At 47.8% G+C, this 23,542-nt stretch overlaps 1 protein-coding gene across 2 annotated transcripts in view; it reads left to right on the forward strand.

Annotated features, from left to right (window-relative positions):
- The window catches only part of LOC119972335 (ALS2 C-terminal-like protein), a 137,037-nt gene that overhangs the window by 89,331 nt on the left and 24,164 nt on the right, over positions 1-23,542 (forward strand). For both annotated transcript variants that reach the window (XM_038808864.1, XM_038808865.1), the window contains 5 exons: positions 1,704-1,815; positions 4,652-4,729; positions 6,364-6,494; positions 8,602-8,835; positions 23,171-23,255. In XM_038808864.1, coding sequence (XP_038664792.1) covers positions 1,704-1,815; positions 4,652-4,729; positions 6,364-6,494; positions 8,602-8,835; positions 23,171-23,255 — 640 coding nt within the window. The remainder of the gene's footprint in view (positions 1-1,703; positions 1,816-4,651; positions 4,730-6,363; positions 6,495-8,601; positions 8,836-23,170; positions 23,256-23,542) is intronic.

Genomic DNA, 23,542 nt, shown 5'->3' on the forward strand with positions numbered 1-23,542 from the left:
CTGCCAGGGTCGGGCCTTCCCTAAGGTTTACAACGCTGTGGATAGAAATCCTAATCCCCGGAATTAGATGTGAGGATGGCAATTGGGGGAAAAAGGATATGGGGTGACTCTTAGCTTAGCCTCCCTTCTTAATGCCGGTCCCTTGATCAGGCACCGAGTGCCTTTGAAACTGGCACCATTCCTGGAAGCCCACTAGCCAACCCAACAGAATTTGCTTTTTGGGTTTACAGTTCAGCGACACACCTACCAGCCACAGGTTGAATACCCACAGCAGCATGAAGTCCTTAAGTGGGCATTAATTTCCCACTTATGAACCTTAGCATCCAGGCAAGGAATCTGTCCATGGGTCTTTATGCCCTGGACTTAATCAGATGGAGGCAGTTAAGGTAACGGGGTCCACACCTGCCACTCTCCTGCCCAATTAAATGCCCCCTTGCGTCCAAACTCGTCATTGGAAGGGGAGGGACGGCAATAAATTCCATTCTTTGTGTAGAATCTTCTCAAATGTCTTCTAGAAGTTCACACATACAGCAACTATAGACAGTGGCAGGGCCAAGGTACTAGCTGGGCAGCATCAAATTGCCCACATTCTGTGGAGGGCTAGGGGGCCACTCTGCACTATTCCTGGCTACCCAGGGACCTCGGATAGCCTGGGAGACCTACCGGGTTCCGTTCCACCTGGTCCACATTTGTGTGGACTAGTACTGAACAGTGCCTGGCGGCGCCACCTCTGGGATACCGGGTAAGGTCACCTAAATAGGTTTAAAACCCGCTTAGGCGTATGCCGTCTGGTCACGTCCATTTTGAGTGGGGTTCTAATTATGACCCTTTCAAGATCTTGGTAGATCTCGCAAGGCGTAAAGGCTGATGGGAAGCCCATGGGAGGCGTCTCCTGGGATTTACCCGCCTGTTGTGCTCTCGCTGGAGTGCTTGGTTTTCAAAGTTTTCCACCCAAGGGGGTTTTCCTCATCTCATGTCTGGGTCTGTCATAGACTAATTAAGATAATCATAAATTGGTTACACCACAGAAGACGACCATAGCCCTGCAAATGCTTTCCCTCAGGTGCTTATCTAATTCCCTTTGAAAGCCACAACTGAATCTGCTTCCACCATCCTCTCAGGCAGCGTATTCCAGATCCTATCAATTCACTAAGAAAAACTTTTTCCTCCTGTCACCTCTGGGTCTTTAACCTTAAAACCTTATCACTTTAAATCTTTATCCTCCGGTTGGTTTCAATTTGCCACCCACAATCAATTTTCAGCCTAGCCATGCTAGATGTTCTCTTACTAGGTGGTCAGATTTCTGAATCGTGAGCAGAAATGATTAGTCCGAAGTGCAAGAGCAGCTTGGGAGTCAGTTACAAAGCAAATTTTGATTTGCATCTGACCTATGCTGAACAGGAGGTGAAAGAGGAAGTGCTTGATTCATATAGAGAGAGGTTTACTCTATGTTTGGTCTACATTATACCCGACTTGAGAGTGTTTGATGGGACACCAAAATCTGGGACAATTCATCCAACCTGTACCTGAACTCACCATGAGTCAGTTCAAGAGAAGGGAGGTGAAAACCACAGTAGAAGGAAAGGGAAAATGAGAGTAAATATTCAAATAACACATTTGCTTTTCTCCCTTCAATGGGGCTTTGCTTCATTTTTATGATTTTAGCTAAATATTCAATTTTAAAATTCCCTGGTAATGTATAGGGAAGAGAGGTACCTAGGCACGTGGCTGGAAGACTGCAAGCATGGGAATGGTGTCGTTATCACACAATCTGGGCTCTGCTACGAGGGAAACTTTCAATGCAACAAGATCACGGTGAGTAGAAAGTAGTTTTGTTGACCCGGCATAGTGCCTTCCCTCTCCTCGCCTTGTTAAACAGTGGCCCTGTCTGCTCTCGGACAGAGATAGAATATCTGATGGTGTAGTTTGAAGAAGAGCAGGGGAGGTTTCACTGGTGTCTGGCTAATGTTTTCCATCAAAGAACATGACTAAAATAGGTGATCTGGTTATTGTCAAGTTGCTTTTGCTCAAAACAGATGCCGAGGGGCTGCATTCCAAATGCGTGCCATTGGCTGTGAGGACTTTCACCCTGTGACTGTTACGTAAATGCAAGTTCTTTCTCTCGTGACCTTTGCTACCTTTGCTTCTTCCTACATACTTGGAGATGGAACCATCAATTCAGCGAACACGTGTAGTTGGATCTGAACAGAGGCTTTCATACACTTACAACAGAGCCAGCCTATTCGTCGTTGAACTTCAGATGAACTGGCAGGTTGGCTCTAAGGCACTGATCTATATACATCGGTCCCAGGGGGAGGAGCCCAGTACAAACTCTCGCGTACTCCCAGAGCGACTCCCCCTGGTGGTCGGATAGTGCAACTGCACTTACAATGCTGGATAGTGATACACAGAGTTATATTGGCAACTATATACAGCATTGATCTTACAACGGGTAGATAACGAACATATATACATGGAGTGATATTGGCAACTATATATAGTGTGAATCACATTCACCACACTTGGTACATTTGACATGATGCTGTGCTCACTGACATATGAACAGCTGAATTTCCTTCCTCCAACCACTCCAGGAACGCCTCCACATTGTCCTGTTCGTGCAATTCCGTTTGCAGACAGCATGGTTTCTGGGTTTTCACCTCTGAAGCGGCTGCAAATCTGCTCTGCGCTCTCTCCACGAAGATTTCCCTCCACATAGGAAACAGTCCACACGATCAGTTTCTAGCCAGACTCGTATTTTTGTCCCAACCAGCAATTATGCAACAGAGCTGAGCCTGGCATTTTTGAGGTGGGATCTGTTTTGGAGATGGTCTGGATGCCCTGTTCCGCTGTACTTGCTTGTCAAAGAGAGGCCAGAAATGTTTAAGGACCTGGTTTTCTACCATACCAGATTAATTAATCATCTGCTCATGGAAACTGGCACTCATATTTGTTAGGAACTGTCACAACACTTTAAAGAGTAATTAGAACATAGAACATAGAACAGTACAGCACAGAACAGGCCCTTCGGCCCTCGATGTTGTGCCGAGCCATGATCACCCTACTCAAACCCACGTATCCACCCTATTCCCGTAACCCAACAAACCCCCCCCCCCCCCTAACCTTAATTTTTTTAGGACATTACGGGCAATTTAGCATGGCCAATCCACCTTGTGTACAATGTTTTCGGGTGGTTCAAAAGGTACACAGCAAAAACCCACTAATGCAATAGAAGATTTGCTTTGGAGGCAGTTAGTTAGTCTCCCAAATCTAGTGGAACAAACTCTCTTCTTCCATTGCTGTCTGTCCAGAGCAAGATAGTTGTCTCTAATTGGAGTAAAATTTTGCCTGTAATCCAGCAGATTGTGAATCTCTGCAGATTATATTTGTAAATCTGTAAACAGACTGGGTATTTTCTGCAACATAAAGCGAGTTTGACTCTCAAGATCCTCTAAGAGGGGCTAATAGACTGATTTTAGTTTGGCTTCCATCTTGCTGATGTGGGCCTACCAGGGGTTATATTTCCACCAGCATTGCTCGCTAGATCATAGAAAGCAAATCGTCAAGGTGCAGCACACGAGAAGGTTTGGACATTGGAAGCTGGGCGGTAGCAAATATTAAAGACATTCGAGAAAACCTTCATCTCCAAGCACGATAAAATGATGGTGTGTGACTTAAACATATTGAGCGACAGAAAATCAGACACCAAGGTCCAAGGCTGAGATGTTGAATGGGCACCAGGCAGAAGTACCAATGCACATTGCCCATTGAGCTCATTTAGTCGCACAATGTGCTCGAGCCCCTGAGTAGCACAAAGCTGGCTATCAGCTGTTTGGTACATGCACGATGGGGAGGCCACAGTAACATTTGTAATAAATTCAAACCCCTCTGCCTGATGTCTCTCCCATGCATCGAAAGTATGCATTTTATAGACGGCAAGTGGCCCTTTGCTTGCAACTGACACACTTTAATGTATCAGTAATGCTAAGCTCAGACAGAATGAATAACTCCTTCTATTCATACTATTCTTGATCTGGCAGTCCTGGGGCAATGTAGGCAGGTTTTTCCCCATATCCAACTTGTCAGAGTTTTTGGGACAGTGGAGAAGAACTTTACCCTTTCACTGGAACGACAGAAGCTGAGGGGAGACCTGATAGAGGTCTACAAAGTTATGAAAGGCATAGTCAGAAGCTTTTTACAAGGTTGGAAGTGTCAATTACAAGGGGGCACAGGTTCAAGGTGAGAGAGGGAATGTTTAAGGGAGATGTGTGGAGTACGTTTTGCATGTAGAATGGTGAGTTCCTGGAATGCGCTGCCAGAGGACGTGGTGGAAAGAGGCACAGTAGCAACATTTAAGAGGCATCTGGATGGGTACATGAATAGGGAGGAAATAGATAGATAAGGACTGAGAAGGTTTTTCTTTTAGTTAGGTCATCATGATCGGCACAGGCTTGACGGGCTGAAGGGCCTGTTCCTGTGCTGTACTTTTCTTTGATCTTTGTTCTAATCTGATTTGACTATTCTTTGTCTAAGAATGATGCTGAGGCTTAATGCACACTGAGTATTAATTCACCTTACTTCAATTTCTTCAAATGCCTTTTCTCAGCTGCTCAGGGACCAGAATTTTATTTACTTTTTATACAATCACCAGGGTCCTGGAACAATTCTGTCAGAGGATGATTCCGCCTATGAAGGAGAATTCACAGAAGAGCTGGTTCTAACTGGAAAGGTAGGAGCTTCAGCATCCATGCTGTAAACAGGTTGTTTAATGGTATATTGAATAATATGACATACCAGGACTGGAATATAATAAAAGGTTGATTGACACCTCTTCCTCAAGCATTCATTCCTCCACCACCGATGTAAAGTAGCAGCAGTGTGTACCATTTACAAGAGGCACTGCAGGAACGTACCAAGGCTCCTTAGGCTGCACCTTCCAAATCCATGACCACCACCATCCAGAAGGACAAGGGTAGCAGAGACATGGAAACACCACCACCTGGAAGTTCCCCTCCAAATCACTCACCATGCTGACTGGAAATATATTGTTGTTCCTTCACCGTCGCTGGGTCAAAATCCTGAAGTTCCCTCCCTAATTGCTCAGTAGGTGCACCAACACCAAATGGACTGCAGTGTTTCAAGAAGGCAGCTGACCACCACCTTCCCAAAGGCAATTGGGGATGGGCAACAAATGCTGGCCTAGCCAGCGAAGCCCACATCCTGTATGGAATGGATTAAAAAAACAAGTGACTCAGGTGTAGAGGAAGTAGTTTACGTACAGGGAAGCTCTTATAAACTAGCACATCTTTGTGTATAAGAAATGCATGCTGGGAATTTGGATTGGGAGATCCTTGTGCTCTGTGAAATTTGCTGACCTCTGTGCTCTGTGAAATTTGCTGACCTCTGTGCTCCAATCTACAATATGCACTTCCTGGGCCAGATTTCTGTCTCTGATAGAAATGGGAATTGCTTCACAAAATGTTGAACAATTTCCTGTGTCTTTGACCTCGTACCATTTTTATGAGTTGGGAAGACTTTGGGTGGGGGAACAACATGCAGCTGTTCCAAGGTCGAGGGCCCCCATTACGAGGGCCACAGGAAAATTGTTATTTGTTCAGCACACCACTACGGTGTGATAGTGTGGCTTTTGAAAGCCCTAAAAATAAAAACAAACCTCCTTGGAGAGTTCAGGAGCACTGAGAGAAGCCTGCTGAGGAACGGGAGCATTCTGACAGGTAAGTGAACGAAAGGGACTTGATATGGGTCAAGATACCGGCAGCAGAGTTTTGGATGAGCTCAAGTTTACGGATCAATCAAATTAGGGTGCCAGCCTGGAGTGAGTAATTGGCTGGCATTCCTTTGCCTCAACATTTGTGTTGGGATGAAGGTGGTTTTCAGTTCAGATGCTGACTACCTGTTTTCTTCTGTGGCAGATGTGACTATCTTTCTCAGTTTCCCACACCCAAATTAGTGGCTATCTATCTTGTACTCCCTCAACTAAATATAGAGGCATAATGAGCCTGTTTGCATGACCTTGCTATAGTCTGATTTTAGATTAATTGAGTGATTCATCTGTACCTGACCATGAAGTTCTATGCCGACCATTTGTATTTTTTGTGCAAGCCAACTTCAAAGTTTGTGCTCCACAGAGCTGGTGACCATCAATGACACTGCTTAGGGTATGAAAGGAGGAAGCAGTGATTAGGCGATATCAAGCTTGAGTTTTAAAAGCCTGGGGATTGACGGGTAGAAAGATTGATGGAGCTGGGGAAGACAAGAAGAAGAATTCAAAATAGAATTGGCGCTGGAAAAAAATTCCAGGCCTATAAGTAAATGCATTAATCTGCAATTGTTATGTTTCAGGGGAAGCTCACCTTTAGTAATGGATATGTCATAGAGGGATTGTTCAGCAACAAATGGGGAAGTGGCTTGAAGACCAATGGAACATTCTGCAAACCCACTGAGGAGTTAAACCCTTTGATCACCAGCAAAATGTGAGTGTGAATTGTCCAAACTTGTCATGAAGTGACAAACTTTCATAACTTGTAAGTAGCAAAATCAACTGGAAGAAATTCCCTTGCATCGCAACAACACCCACATCAACATCCACAATACCCATAGCCAAATGCAAAAATATTCAACTTAATGAGAGTTCTTTTCATTGGGTTGAAGATGTATGTGGCCCAGGTGGATAGGCATCAAAGATTGGCAAGTGAAGTAAATCATAGAATCCTTACATTTCAGAAGGAGGCCATTTGGTCCATTGGATCTGCACCGACCCTTGGAAAGAACACTCTCTACCGAGGACCACTCTCCCTTCCCATCACTGTAACCCCAACTAACCTGCACATCTTTGGACACAAAGGGGCAATTTAGCATGGCCAATCCACCTAACCGCACACTTTTGGATTATGGGAGGAAACTGGAGCACCCAGAGGAAACCCACACGGACAGGGGGAGATCGTGCAGACTCCACACAGACGGTCACCCGAGACCAGAATTGAACTGGGGTCCCTGCTGCTGAGAGGCAGCAGTGCTACCATGCTGTTCTGGGTACAGACCCATAAGGAAGGATATTAAACTCTAGAGCTTCTTGGATAACTAAATATATATAGATTAAAATGAAACAAAAGGTTTATCATAAATGTTGGGCTCATAATTCAGTGTAAAACTACAAAAAATACAGCAAGTAGAGTGGAAAATTGAAAAAAGTGAATGGGTGGCTAACTATGAGACTATTAGCAGGTAACATACAGGGAATCCAAGCTTTAATTTTTTATTTTTAAACATAAATTTAGAGTATCCAATTCATTTTTTCCAATTAGGGGGCAATTTAGCATGGCCAATCCACTTACCCTGCACATCTTTGGGTTGTGGGGGCAAAACCCACACAAACACGGGGTGAATGTGCAAACTCCACATGGACAGTGACCCAGAGCCAGAATCGAACCTGGGACCTCGGTGCCGTGAGGCAGCAATGCTAACCACTGTGCCACCGTGCTGCCCATAAGCTTCTTTTATAAACATAAATAGTAAAAGGATAATCCAAAGAGAGATGGGGCCAATTAGGGAGCCAAAGTGAAAATCATCTTGTGAAGGCTGAGGTTTCAAATAAGTACGTTTCACATATCTTCACTCAAAAAAAAGGATGTGGCCAATGTCACAACAAAGGCGGTAGCAAAGAAATTCGATAGGATAGAATAGATAAAGGGGAAGTACATAAAAGATTGGAAGTTATGAACGTAGTAACATCACGCGGCCCAGATGGGATGTATTCTCGGGTACTGATGAACATGAGGGTGGATGTTTCAGAGGGTCTGGTCACAACCTTCCAATCCTCCTCAAATTTATAGTGGTGTCAGAGGACTGGAGAATTGAATTTGGTGCACCACTGTTCAAAAGAAAATTAGGGATAAACCTGGCAAGTACAGGCCAGTTAGCCTCACAGAGATAGTGGGGTATCTCTTAAAGACAATATCCTGGGAGAAAATTAATTGGCAATTGAAAAAGCAAACCGGTTAATAAATGGAAGCCAGCACAGATTTGTTAAAATTGAATTCTTTGATGAAATAATGAAAGGGGTTTATGTCGGCAATGTGCATTGGAATTTCAAAAGGCGTTTGATAAAGTACCACGTAATAGACTTGTTCGTAAGTCGTGTATACTGTAGTCACTGAAAAACCATTTTGCCAGAATTAAGTTCTTTCTCCAAATAAAGTTCCCCAGCAGTGAGAAATTAGAACATTCACATGTATGACTGGTGAGGTAGACTTCTTCCATAATAAATGCTGAGATGCCACTTCATTGCATTCTTTGGAGAGGGTCTATAAATGCTAGCCTTTGCTTGAGACTGGGTGGTGGAAGTGCAACTTGTGTGGTGGATGGTTAACGGGGAAGGGTGGAGCAGTGGCTGGGCAAAGGTGGAAGGATTAGAACGGAAGAGAAATATTCTGGCCGTCATCTCTGTTTCTCTCCAGAGACGCCGTCTGATCTGTGACTTTTCTATTTTTATTTCAGATCTTTAGTATCTGCAGCATTTTGCTTTTATGTTAGTGTGAAATGTAGGAGGCTATCTCATGTGACAATTCATTTTCATTCTAGGCAATTGGGCAGCCATATAATTCCAGCTAAAGACCGATGGCAGGGAATCTATGACCAGTTTATGGATTTCCTTAATTCTGGCTCTGATGAAACTTCAGTAGAGTCCTTCCTTGGGTTTTATTCAAAGAAGAGAGAAAAACAGAAAAGTTTGAAGAGCATGGCAATAACCAAGAAGGTGGAAATTGCTATGGAACATTCTGCTGAAGACACTCTAGATTTTCTAACTTGCAACAGGTAAAACTGTTTCCCTTGTCCACCAATACGTTTCTCTCTCCTTCCCTGAAGGTATTGGGGTATGACCTCTGTTATAATATCTGGCCAGACAGTGTGTTGCTAGGCTATTTAACTGTGGAATATATTACAGCTTAGCCTGATCTTGTTCTTGCCTGATAACCCTGTATGTTTCAGCAGTGGTCACTGAACAACGGCTACGAGTTACAGATTCCCTCCCTCCTTGTATTCAAGAGAAAGATTGATAGAGTTTTGGGCACATGGAGTAGTGCAGGAAGAAGTTGAAGATCAACCTGATCTTGTTGACTGGCAGAGCATGTTCAAGGGGCCAAATGGCCAACTTCACCTCCAATTTCTTACGCTCAATAAATATGGAGGCGTCCCAAGATGGCCAGTGTTAGTCAGTTGTGATGGTTGCCCAGGCATTGGAATGGTTACGTTCATTGTCCTAGCAATCCAAGAGCCTGGGTAATAGTCAAGAGAATTTGAATGCAAATCATGGCAGTTTGAAAATTTGAATCCAGTTAGTAAAAATAAATCTGGAAGTGAAAATATACCATGAAGGTTATTATAGTTCAGTTGTATACTTTAAGCAGGGAAACCTGCCATCCTTGAGCAATCTGCCCTATAAGTGATTCCAGTCCATTAACAATATAGTTGACTCTTAGATGTTCTCTGGTGTGACCCAATGAATCACTCAGTTGTGTTAGGAATGGGGCATAAATGCCATAGTTGTCAATGAGGCCCACATTCCGAGGCTGAATTTAAGACAGGATATTGCTCATTCAGTCATCTTTGTGCATCTTGAATATATTTTCACCACCTACTGCAAAAGCTCCGCTAAGCAATTTATTTTGCAATTTTCTCACAATAGTTTGATCCTGCTTGACTTTTATGGGCAATTTCCTCCTTTTTTAATTTGTGCCCCTACCATTGTAAGATGTGATGAATTATCATGATGATCTATTTCCTTTGCCAATTTTCTTCAATATCTTGATTAAAAACGCCTCTGAGTGTTGCCTGTTTGCTATCCATGAGCTAAGGACCCTCTCATGAACTTCTGCGGAGTTGAAGAACGTCACATTTCAAACTATTTTTTGCTCTGCTGCCGATTCTGTTTTGGGTAGGAATGGGACTTAAAATAAGATTCACACCCGTCCCACCACCTTCCTATCCACCTCCTTCCTATCCACCTCCACGTTCACCCCATAATGCAAAATCGGTAGCCCACTCGCCATCTTCAAATAAGTAGTCAATGGTCAATTAGTCAGTTTATCCTGATAATATGCTGCCCATGCAATAAAACATTCAGCGTGGGCCATTGGGCGGGAGCAGATGGTTTAGCCTTTCTCGGGGTCATTCCGGTGCGTGCCACAACAAATCCTGGGCTGCAGAGAGTGAATGTGTGTGTGTGCGCCAGTGCTGTTTAAATACGGCACCCAGAAGTACCACCAATCGGGTAAAGGCGGTGTGGACAAATCCCAGCCCGCCCCATCATGAGATGTTCTTATTTATCTACACATAGCATGTTGACTTTTCTCACTCGCCACCGCACTTAGTCTCCAGAATGGGAAATTCCACCCCACTTATTTGTGTAATGTCTCTCCCATTTCCTTATTCCCCATTATTTCTTCTCACAGCCTTTAATGGCCCACATTTATTTCCACTGATCTCTTCCTATTTACATAACTGCAGAAATGTTTTCAAACTGCTTAACTGTTGCTAGTTTACTCTCATTTTGCCTTTCCTGATCATTTATTGGTCCACTTTAGCTGAACTCCCAAATCCTCTGAATCCTTAGGTTTGTTACATTTTTTGGCAACATTATAAGACTCCTTCTTTGAGCTAAATCTAAGCTTAACTCCTCTTGTTACAATTAAGCTACTTATTCTGTGGAATGCATTTCTTTTTACAAATTATCTGTTAACTCTTCAAATGGTAACACTTTAGACCAGTGTTTTTCAAACTTTCTTTCCGGAGACACATTTTTACCAACCGGCCGACCTTCGGGACCCAAGCCGGCCGACGTACGGGACCAACGCCGCCGACCTTCGCGACACGCGGCCGACCTTCGCGACCTGCGCCGGCCGACCTTCGGGACCCGTGCCGGCCGACTTTCGGGACCCGCACCGGCCGACTTTCGGGACCCGCGCCGGCCGACCTTCGCGAGCCGCTCCGGCCGACCTTCGCGAGCCGCTCCGGCCGGCCTTCGCGCGCCGGCCGACCTTCGCGAGCCGCGCCGGCCGACCTTCGCGAGCCGCGCCGGCCGACCTTCGCGAGCCGCGCCGGCCCACCTTCGCGAGCCGCGCCGGCCCACCTTCGCGAGCCGCGCCGGCCCACCTTCGCGAGCCGCGCCGGCCCACCTTCGCGAGCCGCGCCGGCCCACCTTCGCGAGCCGCGCCGGCCCACCTTCGCGAACCGCGCCGGCCCACCTTCGCGAGCCGCGCCGGCCGACATTGGCACAATTAATAAACCAATACCTTAAAAAATTGTCTGTACACTGCTTTGTGCTTGATTTCAGCTTCATCTTAATGGACTGTTGTCCAGAGGCGCTGGAGCTCACACCAGCACAGCTTTGTCATGTTGTTGACCCTCCTGAACAGCTCACACAATGATATGCTATCAATAAGCACACGACGAGTGATGGATAACTGAGACTTTAATACACTAAACAGCAAGCCTCCTGGCCTCTGGCCCTGAACTGGGGCGGAGGCGGAGACTAGCCACCTTTATACATGAGCATGAGGGGAGGATCCACAAACGGTGCCAGCCGGGACAAGCCCAGGCATGTACAACACAACACAACACAGTGGTTTACCACATTCACCCCCTGTTTAAAAGAAAGAGTCCGGCGGGGGTGAAATGGTCTTAAAGGTCAAGTCTGTCGGGGGTCTTGACCTTCCGCCGTGATCGCCTCAGTCGCGGCTGTGGTGTGGGCACCGGAGTCGAGACCTGTTCGTCCGGGAACGTGTTGTCCTCTTCGTCACCCAGTTGTTGAGTCGGTGAAAGGGGGGGGGGGGGGGGGGGGCGGTGTTGATCGTTCTGGGTGAGTGTGCTTTACACTCAATTGGCTCTGTTTTATTCCTTAGATCTAGAGTCGCCAGGTATCCTTATGATGCCACAAGATTCAAGTTCAAGTTCAGATCAATGACTCAATACACCAGTTAGTAAGTTCAAACAAGACACGTTTATTATTACACAGTTATTTACTACTCATGAAATGAAATGAAAATCGCTTATTGTCATGAGTAGGCCTCAATGAAGTTAGTGTGAAAAGCCCCTAGTCGCTACATTCCGGCGCCTGTCTGGGGAGGCTGGTACGGGAATCGAACCGTGCTGCTGGCCTGCTTGGTCTGCTTTAAAAGCCAGCGATTTAGCCTGGTGAGCTAAACCAGCCCCTTGGAAATGTGTTGGCGAGACATTCTGGTCTCAGTCCTAAAAATGACCGGAGGGCTGAAACATTTTGGGGAAGGGGCAATTTGACGATCGAGTCAATTCTTTTGAACTCTATCTCGCATTTGCCGTGTGTGATGACTGTACCCAAATACATCACTTTATTCTCCAATAGTTGGGCCTTTCTGGGGTTTACTTTACATCCGATTGTTTTCAGAGGTTCCAGGAGTTCAGACAGAAGCGTGATGTGCTCTGCCTTGGTGTCTGTCTGCCGTAATAGGTCGTCCACATACTGTACCAGACATTCGGGTCGGGAAAATTTTGATAGTCCATTTGCCAGCTGTCGGTGGAAAATGGAGGGGGAGTTGTGGAATCCTTGTGGGAGGCATGTCCACATGTACTGCTGACCTATAAAAGTGAATGCGAATTTGTACTGGCACACCTTCGCCAATGGGATTGACCAGAAGCCGTTGCTAATGTCCAAAACCGTAACATACTTGGAGTTGAGTCCCTGCTTGAGCATGGTCTCGGGACTTGTTGCTACCGTGGGGGCTACTGCGGTGGTGACTTTATTGAGTTCCCGATAATCAATGGTCAGGCGCCATGATCCGTCGGGCTTCCTCACTGGGCAAATAGGGGCATTATTAGTGGAAGCTACTGTCCTTAGTACGCCCTGCTCTAATAAGCTCTCTATTACCTTTCCGATTTCTCTCTCTGCTTCCAGGGGAAATCTATACTGTCTTTGTGGTCTCGGGTCAGGTCCTGTAATCTGAACTGGTCCAGTCATCCTGCCACAGTCGTGCCGGTGACTGGCAAATGCTGTCCTGTGTTTGTTTAAAACTGCCCTAACCTGTTTGTCCGTGCTGAGCGTGGTCAGGTCAAAACAATAGTCTCCTACTGCGCTAATCCTATTTTCATACTCATCTACTGTGAGCGTTGCGGGGGCTCTGTCTGATTTTGCCATTTGCCAGACACACTGATTGACTGGGTCGAACGACAGGCTATGTGCATTCATAAAATCAATGCCGAGTATGTGTTCTGCTGTGTGGGGCAGATCAACTAAAACAACGGGATGTCTGGTGGAGATATTCCCTAGCTGAATTGGTACAGGAGCTGTAATGGTTCCTTGCTGTGAGTGTCCTGTATAGCCGCTGAGTGTTATTGTGGCTGCAGTGGGCCACGTGTCTGCCTGTGGTGTACTGGAGGAATTAATGGTCATGCGGGACCCTCCTGTGTCCCAGAGTAATTCTATGGGCTGTCCCCGAATTTTCGCTGTGACTACCGGTCGTCCGGATCTGTCCCAGAGGGTGTCATAGACCCAAGTGGGGGAGCCCGAACACCATCAGTCCGTTCCATCCACATTGGTCTGTCCTGACTGCGTCCCTATACTGTGAATAGGCTTTGCTCTATTCCTGTTCAGAGTGCCTGTCTGTTGGCTTCTCTGTGATTTCTGTGGTGCATTGCATTCCCTAGCAAAATGCCCTAACTGTCCACAGTTAAAACATTCCTGTGACTTCTGTGGGGGGCTGTTTTGTCCCTCATTTACCCATGCGGGGTTTTGGCGCGCTCTTACTGCTTGGATGTCTACCTCGGTTTGCGCCTCCTCGGGCTTCTTAAATGCTGTCTTACCATGAATAGATTGCTCCCAAGCATGGGACAATCTTTTCAAGACCCATTTTTCATTATGGGCCTCGTCTGAGGGGTCGTAATTAGAGCAGGCTTTCTGTCCTGCCTCTGTGGCGTGGGAGATAATAGTGCGGGTCCATTTAACCATGTTATCTTGGGTCAAATGTGCGCGGTCTAATTCACCGAAAACTGCAGTGAAGTGAATCCACAGCCTTTCTGCAAATGCTGTGGGGTCCTCGGTCTTTTTTTGCCTACACTTGTTTAGGCCTTCAACTGGGTCTCCTCTGTTATACCCTATCGCATCCAAAATAGCTGTATGCATTTCTTCGAGGGTGCCTCCTCCAACTACTGATGAGTCTAAACTCAAAACTGTGAGCATAACGTGCTCTTGCGCATCAAGGCCGTTCATGGTCGCCTGCTGTTTAACTTTTGCAAATAATTGGTGCGGGTCTGAAGTGGGGAGGAATGGGGTGATTTTCTCACACGCGTCCCTTAGTTGCGTCACGGTTAAGGGGGTGGTGTAAGTGATCTTGGGTGCGCCGTCTGCGGTTGCTTTTCGTTGGGTAGTGACTTGGTTCATTGGTGCGGGTGCTATCTGATCTGTGGGGGGTTGGGGCACTTTCCTTTTCTGCTGCGTTTCTAGCGCACATGTTCCCTGAACATATCGCTGCGCTGTCTCCTGCCAATCTGGAGAATTCTCTTTCTCTAATTGCGTTCCAAAGGTTTCTTGGAAGCCATTCTGCACAGAAAGCAGAGATTGCAGCTCCGCAATCTGCTTCCTACACTTAGCATGGTCCACTGTGCTTTGCCTTTGCTCAGTGGTGGCAGCATGGAGTGCCCTTAAAGCTGCCTTCAGGTCGCTACACTGCTTCATTGTCTCTACCTGCTTCTCTGATTCTTGTCTTATCAAGACTGCACGCTGCACATCCTGATAGGCTTTTTCGTATTGTACCTGGGAGCTGCTCAGATGGGCTAGACAAGACTGGTGTGCCCTCTTGGCATCATCCACCTCTCTATCCTTATCTGCCAACTTTCTCTCTCTCGATGTCCCTGACATCCACTTTGCTCATTCTATTTCTCTCCTCTAAAGCGGCTCGGAGCATCCTGACGACCTCCTCTGTGCCTCGCAATTGTGCCAAGCAGGACACAATTGCCATCGGCTTACATGCTTTACTCAAACCTTTCTTATGAATTTCAGACAGGTTCTCCCACCAAGTATGCCCTATACTCCCGGGACCTGTCTCCTCATTCGAACAAAACTCACTGAAAGGGGCCATCCTTTCCCTTTGAGGTACTTCCTGAGTTCCAGCTCCCAAACGGGACACTGACCTACTCTGCTGGTCGCTGCGACCACAAACTCTTGGGGGTGCATGAGGCGTTCCATTGCCTGCATGGCCATTTCTCCTATCTTATGATCTCTTTTAAATTTGGAACGAGGGATATTAAGACGGTGCTATAAAATACGGGTACGGCTTTTGCTATTTTCCGAATTATAAACTCCCGACTGTTTGTCGCAACAAAAATCTCTCGGTTTTACCTTATAACCCTGTTAGTTACGCATGCGAAAACACGCTTCTGAATTATGAGGATTGATGTGAACTACTTGAACACTTGTGGTATTTCCTTTTCCCAATTGGATTTCTGATTCAAATTGTTGGGTTCTCTCGGAGTGGGGGGGCCACTTCTAGTCAAGTCCCGTCAGAGTCTGCCACTAAATGTTGATCGTTCTGGGTAATTTTGCTTTACACTCAATTGGCTCTGTTTTATTCCTTAGCTCTAGAGTCGGCAGGTATCCTTATGATACTGCCACAAGATTCAAGTTCAAGTTCAAGTTCAGACAAATGACTCAATACACCAGTTAGTAAGTTCAAACAAGACACGTTTATTATTACACAGTTATTTACTACTCATGCATATAACACTAAAAGACTAGGCTATTCCTACCACTAACAGGCCAATACTTATCTGGAATAAGGGAACTGCCGGATCAGGGAACAATGGCCTCTTGCTTTGTCCTGGATCCGCAGGCTTCCAGTTGGTGTGGACTAAAGGGGTCAGGAGTGTCTACTCTCGTAGCGTGTGTTGTATGACACTTACTTGATGGCGGCTGCTGATCAGGCCTCTCCTTCTCAAGGTTCTTCTACTGCAAAGGTGTTCTGCTGGGAGGGCCGGCTGGTCAAGAAGAAAGAATCAGTCCTGGGACCTGGCTTTTATAGGTCCCAGGGGCTTCGCGCCCTCTATAGACTTGCCATCGATTGGGTCTCTTCCCAATCGATTGATTTGAATTTCCCCAATAACGGGGCTGTTCCTCGATCACTGGGCGGTTCTTTCCACCTTATTTGTGTCTTTTGTTTCAGACTCCACTGGCGCCGGAATGTCTGACCTTCTATAGAATGTTTCAATCTCTTCTAATTGTTGTGTCCATTGTGCCTGGGAATCACCGGGAATAGCTCACTTAATATGCACAGCTCGTTAGTTACAATGCTGTCTGGTTTCTTTAGCAGCTAGAATACACAGGGGATTCTGCAAATTGCTTGTCTCTTTGCAACTGTCCATTTTTCCCTGTAACCTTTGCGTTCTTCCATTTTGTGTGAGGAAGTGGCCAACCCAGGTGGCTACAGCGGTGTATGGGCGGAGGTGGTAGTAATAGTCGCCGGTGGGCCTGCGGGTGCTAGTTCGTGAGGTAGGTGGGCAGGGGTGGGGAGAGACGGTGTAGGGTACAGTAGTGGTGGTGATTGTCGCTGGGGAGCCTGCTGGTGCCAAATCCCGAAGGGAGACTGTGTCCTGTCGCCCGTCCTGGTGTGCCACGTAGGCATATTGTGGATTGGCACGGAGGAACAGGACTTTCTCGACGAAGGGTCGGATTTATGGTCCTGGCATGCTTCTGGAGGAGGACGGGCCCTGGGACTGCCAGCCAGGACAGGAGCAAGACCCCAGAGGTGGATTTCCTGGGGAAAGCAAATATATGATCTTGAGGAGTCTCGGTGGCTGTACACAGGAGCGACCGGATGGAGTGGAGCTAATCGGAGAGGACCTGCTGCCAGCGGGAGACTGGGAGGCTCCTGGACTGGAGGGCCAGGAGGAAGGCCTTCCAGACCGTTGTGTTCTCCCTCTACCTGTCCGTCTCCCCGGGGGTTATAGCTGGTTGTCCTGCTGGAGGCAATGCTCTTGCTGAGCAGGAACTGACGCAACTCGTCGCTCATGAAGGAGGAACTCCGATCACTATGGATGTAGGCGGGGAACCCGAACAGGGTGAAAAGACTGTGCAGGGCCTTGATGACGGTGGCAGAGGTCATGTCAGGGCACAGGATGGCGAAGGGGAATCTTGAGTACTCGTCAACAATGTTGAGGAAGTACACGTTATGGTCGGTGGAGGGGAGGGGCCCTTTGAAGTCGATGCTGAGGCACTCAAAGGGGCGAGAGACCTTTACCAGGTGTGCTTTGTCTGGCCGATAGAAGTGCGGCTTGCACTCAATGCAGAACTGGCAGTCCCTGGTCAAGGACCTGACCTCCTCAATGGAGTAAGGCAGGTTGCGAGTGTTGATGAAGTGGAAACAAAACGGGTGACAGAGGTCATTGTTGAGGGCCCGGAGTCGGTCTACTTGTGTGTTGGCACATGTACCGCGGGATAGGGCATCTGGGGGCTCATTGAGCTTCCCAGGTCGGTACAAGATATCGTAGTTGTAGGTGGAGAGCTCGATCCTCCACCTCAGTATCTTGTCATTCTTGATCTTGCCCCGCTGTGTGTTATTGAACATGAAGGCAACCAACCGTTGGTCAGTGAGGAGAGTGAATCGCCTGCCGGCCAGGTAATGCCTCCAATGTCGCACAGCTTCTACGATGGCTTGGGCTTCCTTTTCGACGGAGGAGTGTCGAATTTCGGAAGCATGGAGGGTACGGGAGAAGAAAGCCACGAGCCTGTCCACCTGGTTGAGGGTAGTGGCCAGAGCAAAGTCCGATGCATCGCGCTCCACCTGAAAGGGTAGGGTCTCGTCGACTGCATGCATCGCAGCCTTGGGCGATGTCAGCCTTGATACGGTTGAAGGCCTGGTGGGCCTCAGCCGTCAGGGGGGAAACTGTGGAGTGGATGAGGGGGTGAGCCTTGTTAGGGACCCACTGGACATAATAGGAGAAGAATCTCAGGCATCGTTTCAGGGCCTTGGGGCAGTGGGGGAGAGGGAGTTCCATGAGGGGGTGGATGCGGTCGGGGTCGGGCCCTAGAACTCCATTTTCCACAACATAGCTAAGGATGGCTAAGCGGTTTGTGCGGAACACGCACTTCTCCTTATTGTACATGAGGTTCAGGAGTTTGGCGGTGTGGTCGTGGCCGCAGATGGTGACGTTATCTAGGTACGGGAACATGGCCCGCAGCCCGTACCAGTCAACCATTCGGTCCATCACGCGTTGGAAGACCGAGACCCCTTTTGTGACGCCGAAGGGAACCCTAAGGAAGTGGTAAAGGTGGCCGTCTGCTTCGAATGCCGTGTATTGGCGGTCCGCTTTGCAGATGGGGAGCTGGTGGTAGGCAGATTTCAGGTCCACTTTGGAAATGTACCGTGCAATCTGATTGACCATATCAGATATGCATGGGAGGGGGTACACTTCGAGCTGCGTGTACCGATTGATGGTCTGACTGTAGTTAATGATCATCCTGTGTTTCTCCCCAGTCTTTACTACCACCACTTGGGCTCTCCAGGGGCTGTTGTTGGCCTCAATGATGCGTTCCCGCAGCAGCCGCTGGACCTCCGACCTGATGAAGGTCCTGTCCTGGGCACTGTACCATCTGATCCTGGTGACGACGGGTTTGCAATCCGGGGTGAGGTTTGCAAACGGGGAAGGTGGGTCGACCTTAAGGGTCGCGAGGCTGCATACGGTGAGGGGTGGTAGGTGTCTGCCGAATTTTAGAGTTAGGCTTTGGAGGTTGCACTGGAAGTCCAGGCCGAGTAACAGGTCAGCGCAGAGGTTGGGGAGGACGTGGAGTCGGAAGTTGCTGAACTCTACGCCCTGGACGGTGAGGGTGGTGATGCAGTACCCCCGGTTTCCACGGAATGGGGTCTGGAGGCCAGGGAGATTCTTTGGGTAACGGGATGTACCGCGAGGGAGCAGCGCATTACCGTAGAGGGTGGATGAAGCTTTCCCTGCTCCTGGAGTCAAGAAGGCAGGAAATATTGTGCCCATCAACTTTCAGCGTCGTCGTCGAGGTTGTGAGGCCGGGACTGGTCAAGCGTGATGGAGGTGAGCTGCGGCTGCTGCTGGTAGGCCCCGGGCTGGTTGGCGGCAGCGGCATGCGATGAATGGCCGGACGAAGTTTTGATGAACCGGGGCCTGAGGTACCGTTCAAAATGGCGCCGAAGATGGTGGCGCCCATGGCGGGCGGTGTTAAAGATGGCCGCGCCCACGGGCCGCATGTGATCTGCTGGGAGAAAGATGGTGGCACCCATGGGCAGCACCTGGTATGCGGGGACGGAAATGGCGGCGCCCACGGGTCGCACATGGGGGGGTGCAGGAACGCTGGACCTAGAAACTGTAGCGATCGACCGGGCCTGGCACACAGCAGCAAAATGTATTTTCTTTCCGCGGGCCTTGCAGTTTACACTCCGCGCTGGGCAGCGCTGCCGGGGGTGTTTGGTCTGCCCGCAGAAGGAGCATTTGGGCCCCCCGGGGTTGGCTGGCTGCAGCGCGGCGCAGGCTTGGATGGGCTGGGGGCGGAAGCTGGTGGGGCTCACGATGTCCATGAGGTTGCCGTGCGGTCGGGAACGCGCAACTGTATGTTACAGGAGGCACCAGTCAGTGAGTTTGCGAGCTGCCTGGTTGCCGCAAGGTCAAGTGTACCCCCTTCTAATAGGCGCTGGCGGATGTAGGCTGACCCCATGCCCGTAACAAAAGCGTCCCTGATTAAAAGTTCAGTATGTTCGACTGCCGAACCTGCCTGGCAATCACAGTTCCTCACCAGGATGTGCAGGGCACGCCAGAAATTGTCTAAAGACTCACCAGGGAGTTGCTGTCTCGTGGACAGGAGGTGCCTGGCATACAGTTTGTTGATTGGGCGAATATAATGTCCCTTCAGGAGCTCCATTGCTTCCGTGTAAGTAGGCGCATCCCGGATAATGGGAAAAATATCGGAGCTCACCCGTGAGTCAAGGACCTGGAGCTTCTCTTCGTCCGAGGGTTGGTCCGTCGCGGATCGGAGGTAGCTCTCGAAACAGGTGAGCCAGTGGTCGATGGCCAACGTGGCGTTGGCAGCTTGCGGGTGCAGCTGTAGGCAATCAGGCTTGATGCGTAATTCCATTGCTGTAATATCACTGCTTAATAAATTGACGCACTATCAATTACGACGAGACCAGAGTAGAGAGTAATCGAGGCTTTATTAAGCAGAGATGTGTTGCCTCCTGCAGCTGGTACCAGAAAGGGGAGCAGCTCGGAGAGCACACACATTATACTTCGCCTACTGGGCGGAGCCAGCAGGCAGGGAGCTACCCCCGTACCTGTAGTACAGGGGCCTTACCGTATTACCTCTAATACAAGTATTATACAAACAGTGGTGACTACCACACCCCCTTATTGCTTTTTTAGTTGTCCTCTGCTCGCTTTTAAAGGCTTCCCAATCCTCTGGCTTCCCATTAATCCTCACCAGTTTGTATGCTTTTTATTTTGCTTTTAAGCTGTCATTGACTCCCTCATCAGCCATGATGCCTCGTCCTCCCCTCAGCATGTTTCCTCCTCCTTGGGATGAATTTCTGTTGTGCCTCCTGAATAACCCCCCAAAACACCTGCCATTGCTGTTTTACTGTCATCCCTGCTAGGCTCCCTTTCCAATCAACTCTCCCAGCTCCTCCCTCATGTCTTTGTAGTTACCCTTATTTAATTGTAATACTGTTACATCTGACTCCAGCTTCTCCCTCTCAAACTGCAGGGTACATTCTATCATATTGTGGTCACTGCTCCCTAAGGGTTCCTTCAGCTCAAGTTCCCTAATCAAGTCTGCCTCATTAAACATCACCAAATCCAGAATTGTCTGTTCCCTAGTAATGTCTGTCACAAGCTGCTCGAAAAAACCATCTCTTAGACATTCCACAAATTCTTTTTCTTGGGATCCACAATCAACCTGATTTTCCCAGTCCACCTGCATATTGAAGTCCCCATGATTATTGTAATATTGCCTTTCTTATATGCCTTTTCTATCTCCTGATGTATTTTCTGCCCCACATCCTGACTACTGCTAGAGGATCTGTACATAACTCCCATCAGGGTCTTTTTACCATTGCAATTCCTCAACTCTACCCACAGAGATTCTATGCCTTCTGATCCTATATCACTTCTTGCTATCGATTTAACTTCGTTCCCTACTAACAATGCAACCCCCCCCCCACTCCCTATCTGCCTGTCCTTTCGATAGGACACATATCCTTGGATATTTAACGAAAGGGAAAATGCTGGAAAATCTCAGCAAGTCTGACAGCATCTGTAGGGAGAGAAAAGAGCTAACGTTTCGAGTCCGATGACTCTTTGTCAAAGCGGATATCCGCTACAAAGTGGATATTTAGATCCCAGCCCTGATCCCCTTGCAGCAATGTCTCTGATGCCTACAACATCGTACCAGCCAATTTCAATGTGCGCAACAAGCTCATTTGCCTTGTTCTGTATACTGCGCGCGTTTAGGTACAACACCCTCAATCCTGCATTAGCTACCTCCTTTCTCATGCTTGCCACCTTATTTGCTCTGCCTGAGGTTAGATCCCTGCCACCTTCTATATTCTCTGTTCTATTACGTGGTCTGGTAACTTTACTCACCTCTCCTGAGCCCTCAGCTCCTTTAACTGGTTGAAAGTCCTCATCATTAACCTGTACTTCTACCCTCTCCTTTAACTTTCATTTTCTAAATCTCCATACAACTGAAGCCCACCCCACTATTTAGATTTAGTTTAAAGCCCTATCCACAGCCTTAGATATACGATTCGCCAGGACCCTGCCCCAGCAAGATTCAAATGAAGACAGTCCCATCGGAACAGGTCCCCTCTTCCTCAGCACCGGTGCCAATGTCCCATGAATTCAAACCCATTCCTCCCACACCAATTTTGAGCCACGCATTTACCTGCTTAATCTTATTGAACCTGTGCCAATTAGCTCGTGGCTCAGGTAGTAATCCAGAGATTATTATCTTTTTGGTTCTGCTTTTTAATTTAGCTCCTAGCTGTTCACACTCCCTTAGCAGAACCTCTGTCCTTTGTTCTCTGTTCTACCTATATCATTGGTACCTACATGGACCACAACAACAGGATCTTTACCCTCCCACTCCAAGTTCCTCTGCAGCCCAGATGAGATATCGCAAACTCGATCCTGGTCTAAGAGAACAGTGTCAATGCCCCTAATTATACTATCCTTGATTATGACTACATTTCTTTTTTCTCTCCCCACTTGAACGGCTCCCTGTACCATGGTGCCGTGGTCAGTTTGCTCAACCTCCCTGCAGTCCCACTTCCTGTCCACACAGGGAGCAAGAATCTCAAACCTGTTGGACAAGTTCAGGGACTGAGGCTCCTGCAAACCTACCTCCTGGATCCCTCTAACTGCCTCACTCTCAGCCACACCCTCCTGTCGCTAACCACGGGCAGAATTCAAGGAATTTAATCTAAGGGGTGTGACTGCCTTCTGGAACACAGTGTCCAGGTATCTCTCTCCCTACCTGATGTGTTGCAGCGTCCGAAGCTCAGAATCCAGCTCGTCAACTCTGAGCCGGAGTTCCTCAAGCGACCAACACTTATGACAGATGTGCTCACTAGGAACCGCAATGGGATGCACCAGCTCCCACATTATGCATGTCTGTCGTTGTATCTTTTAATGTAGTCTCCTGGTTATCTTCGACAACTTGTTCCTCATACCTACTTTGTTTAGATTCACAGACCTAGTTTAATCATTTTCAAACTTCATACAAAATTCTATGATATTATGGTCACTCTTCCCTGCATTGCTTAACAGAATATCCATAAATTGGTTAGCAGAAATAATGGACTACTACAATCTGTGAATCCAAGCAGATCTGATGTAGTGTGGGCCCTTGGATCCCTGGCAAGATCAGGTGTAATGCCGCATGCCACTGATCAGAGAACATTTAGAATACTAGAAACAATTGTAAATGAGTAAGAGTAAGCACCTGAATGCTGATAATTAATGAGATGCGACAAGCAAAATATATTTGTGTGTATTGCTCAATGTAAAAAAAAAAAAAGATGGGCATAAAGCCCTGGGTTGGATTCTGATGGAAGAGCCAAGACCTGAGAATAGCATGTCAGTTCTCTTCTCCCTCTTTCCCATCTTCTAGGCCAAATGGTGCTACCTCTGAGAAACCCGCATCAAACCAGTGTATCTTGGCTAAGGGGCAGCAGTTGAAAGAGTACCTGAGTAAGGTAAAGTGTGGAGAATTATGCAATCAACTTGCATTTTTATGGCACCTTTCACAATGACTATTTTTTAAGTGTAATCACAGATAATGCAAATGTCAGCCACAACTCAAGCCGGTAGAACTCGCAACTCTGAGCCATGAGATTGTAGGTGCAAGTCCGACTCCAGGACAGCAATATAGGCTGACACTGGGGGAGTGCTGCCCTGTTGGAGGTGCCACCTGCCGTCCCAGGTGGACATAAAAGATCCTGTGGCACTATTTAAGAGAAGAGTTTTACCTGGTATCCTCGCC

Source organism: Scyliorhinus canicula, chromosome 10 (assembly GCF_902713615.1).
Source record: "Scyliorhinus canicula chromosome 10, sScyCan1.1, whole genome shotgun sequence".
Classification (NCBI taxonomy): Eukaryota; Metazoa; Chordata; class Chondrichthyes; order Carcharhiniformes; family Scyliorhinidae; genus Scyliorhinus; species Scyliorhinus canicula.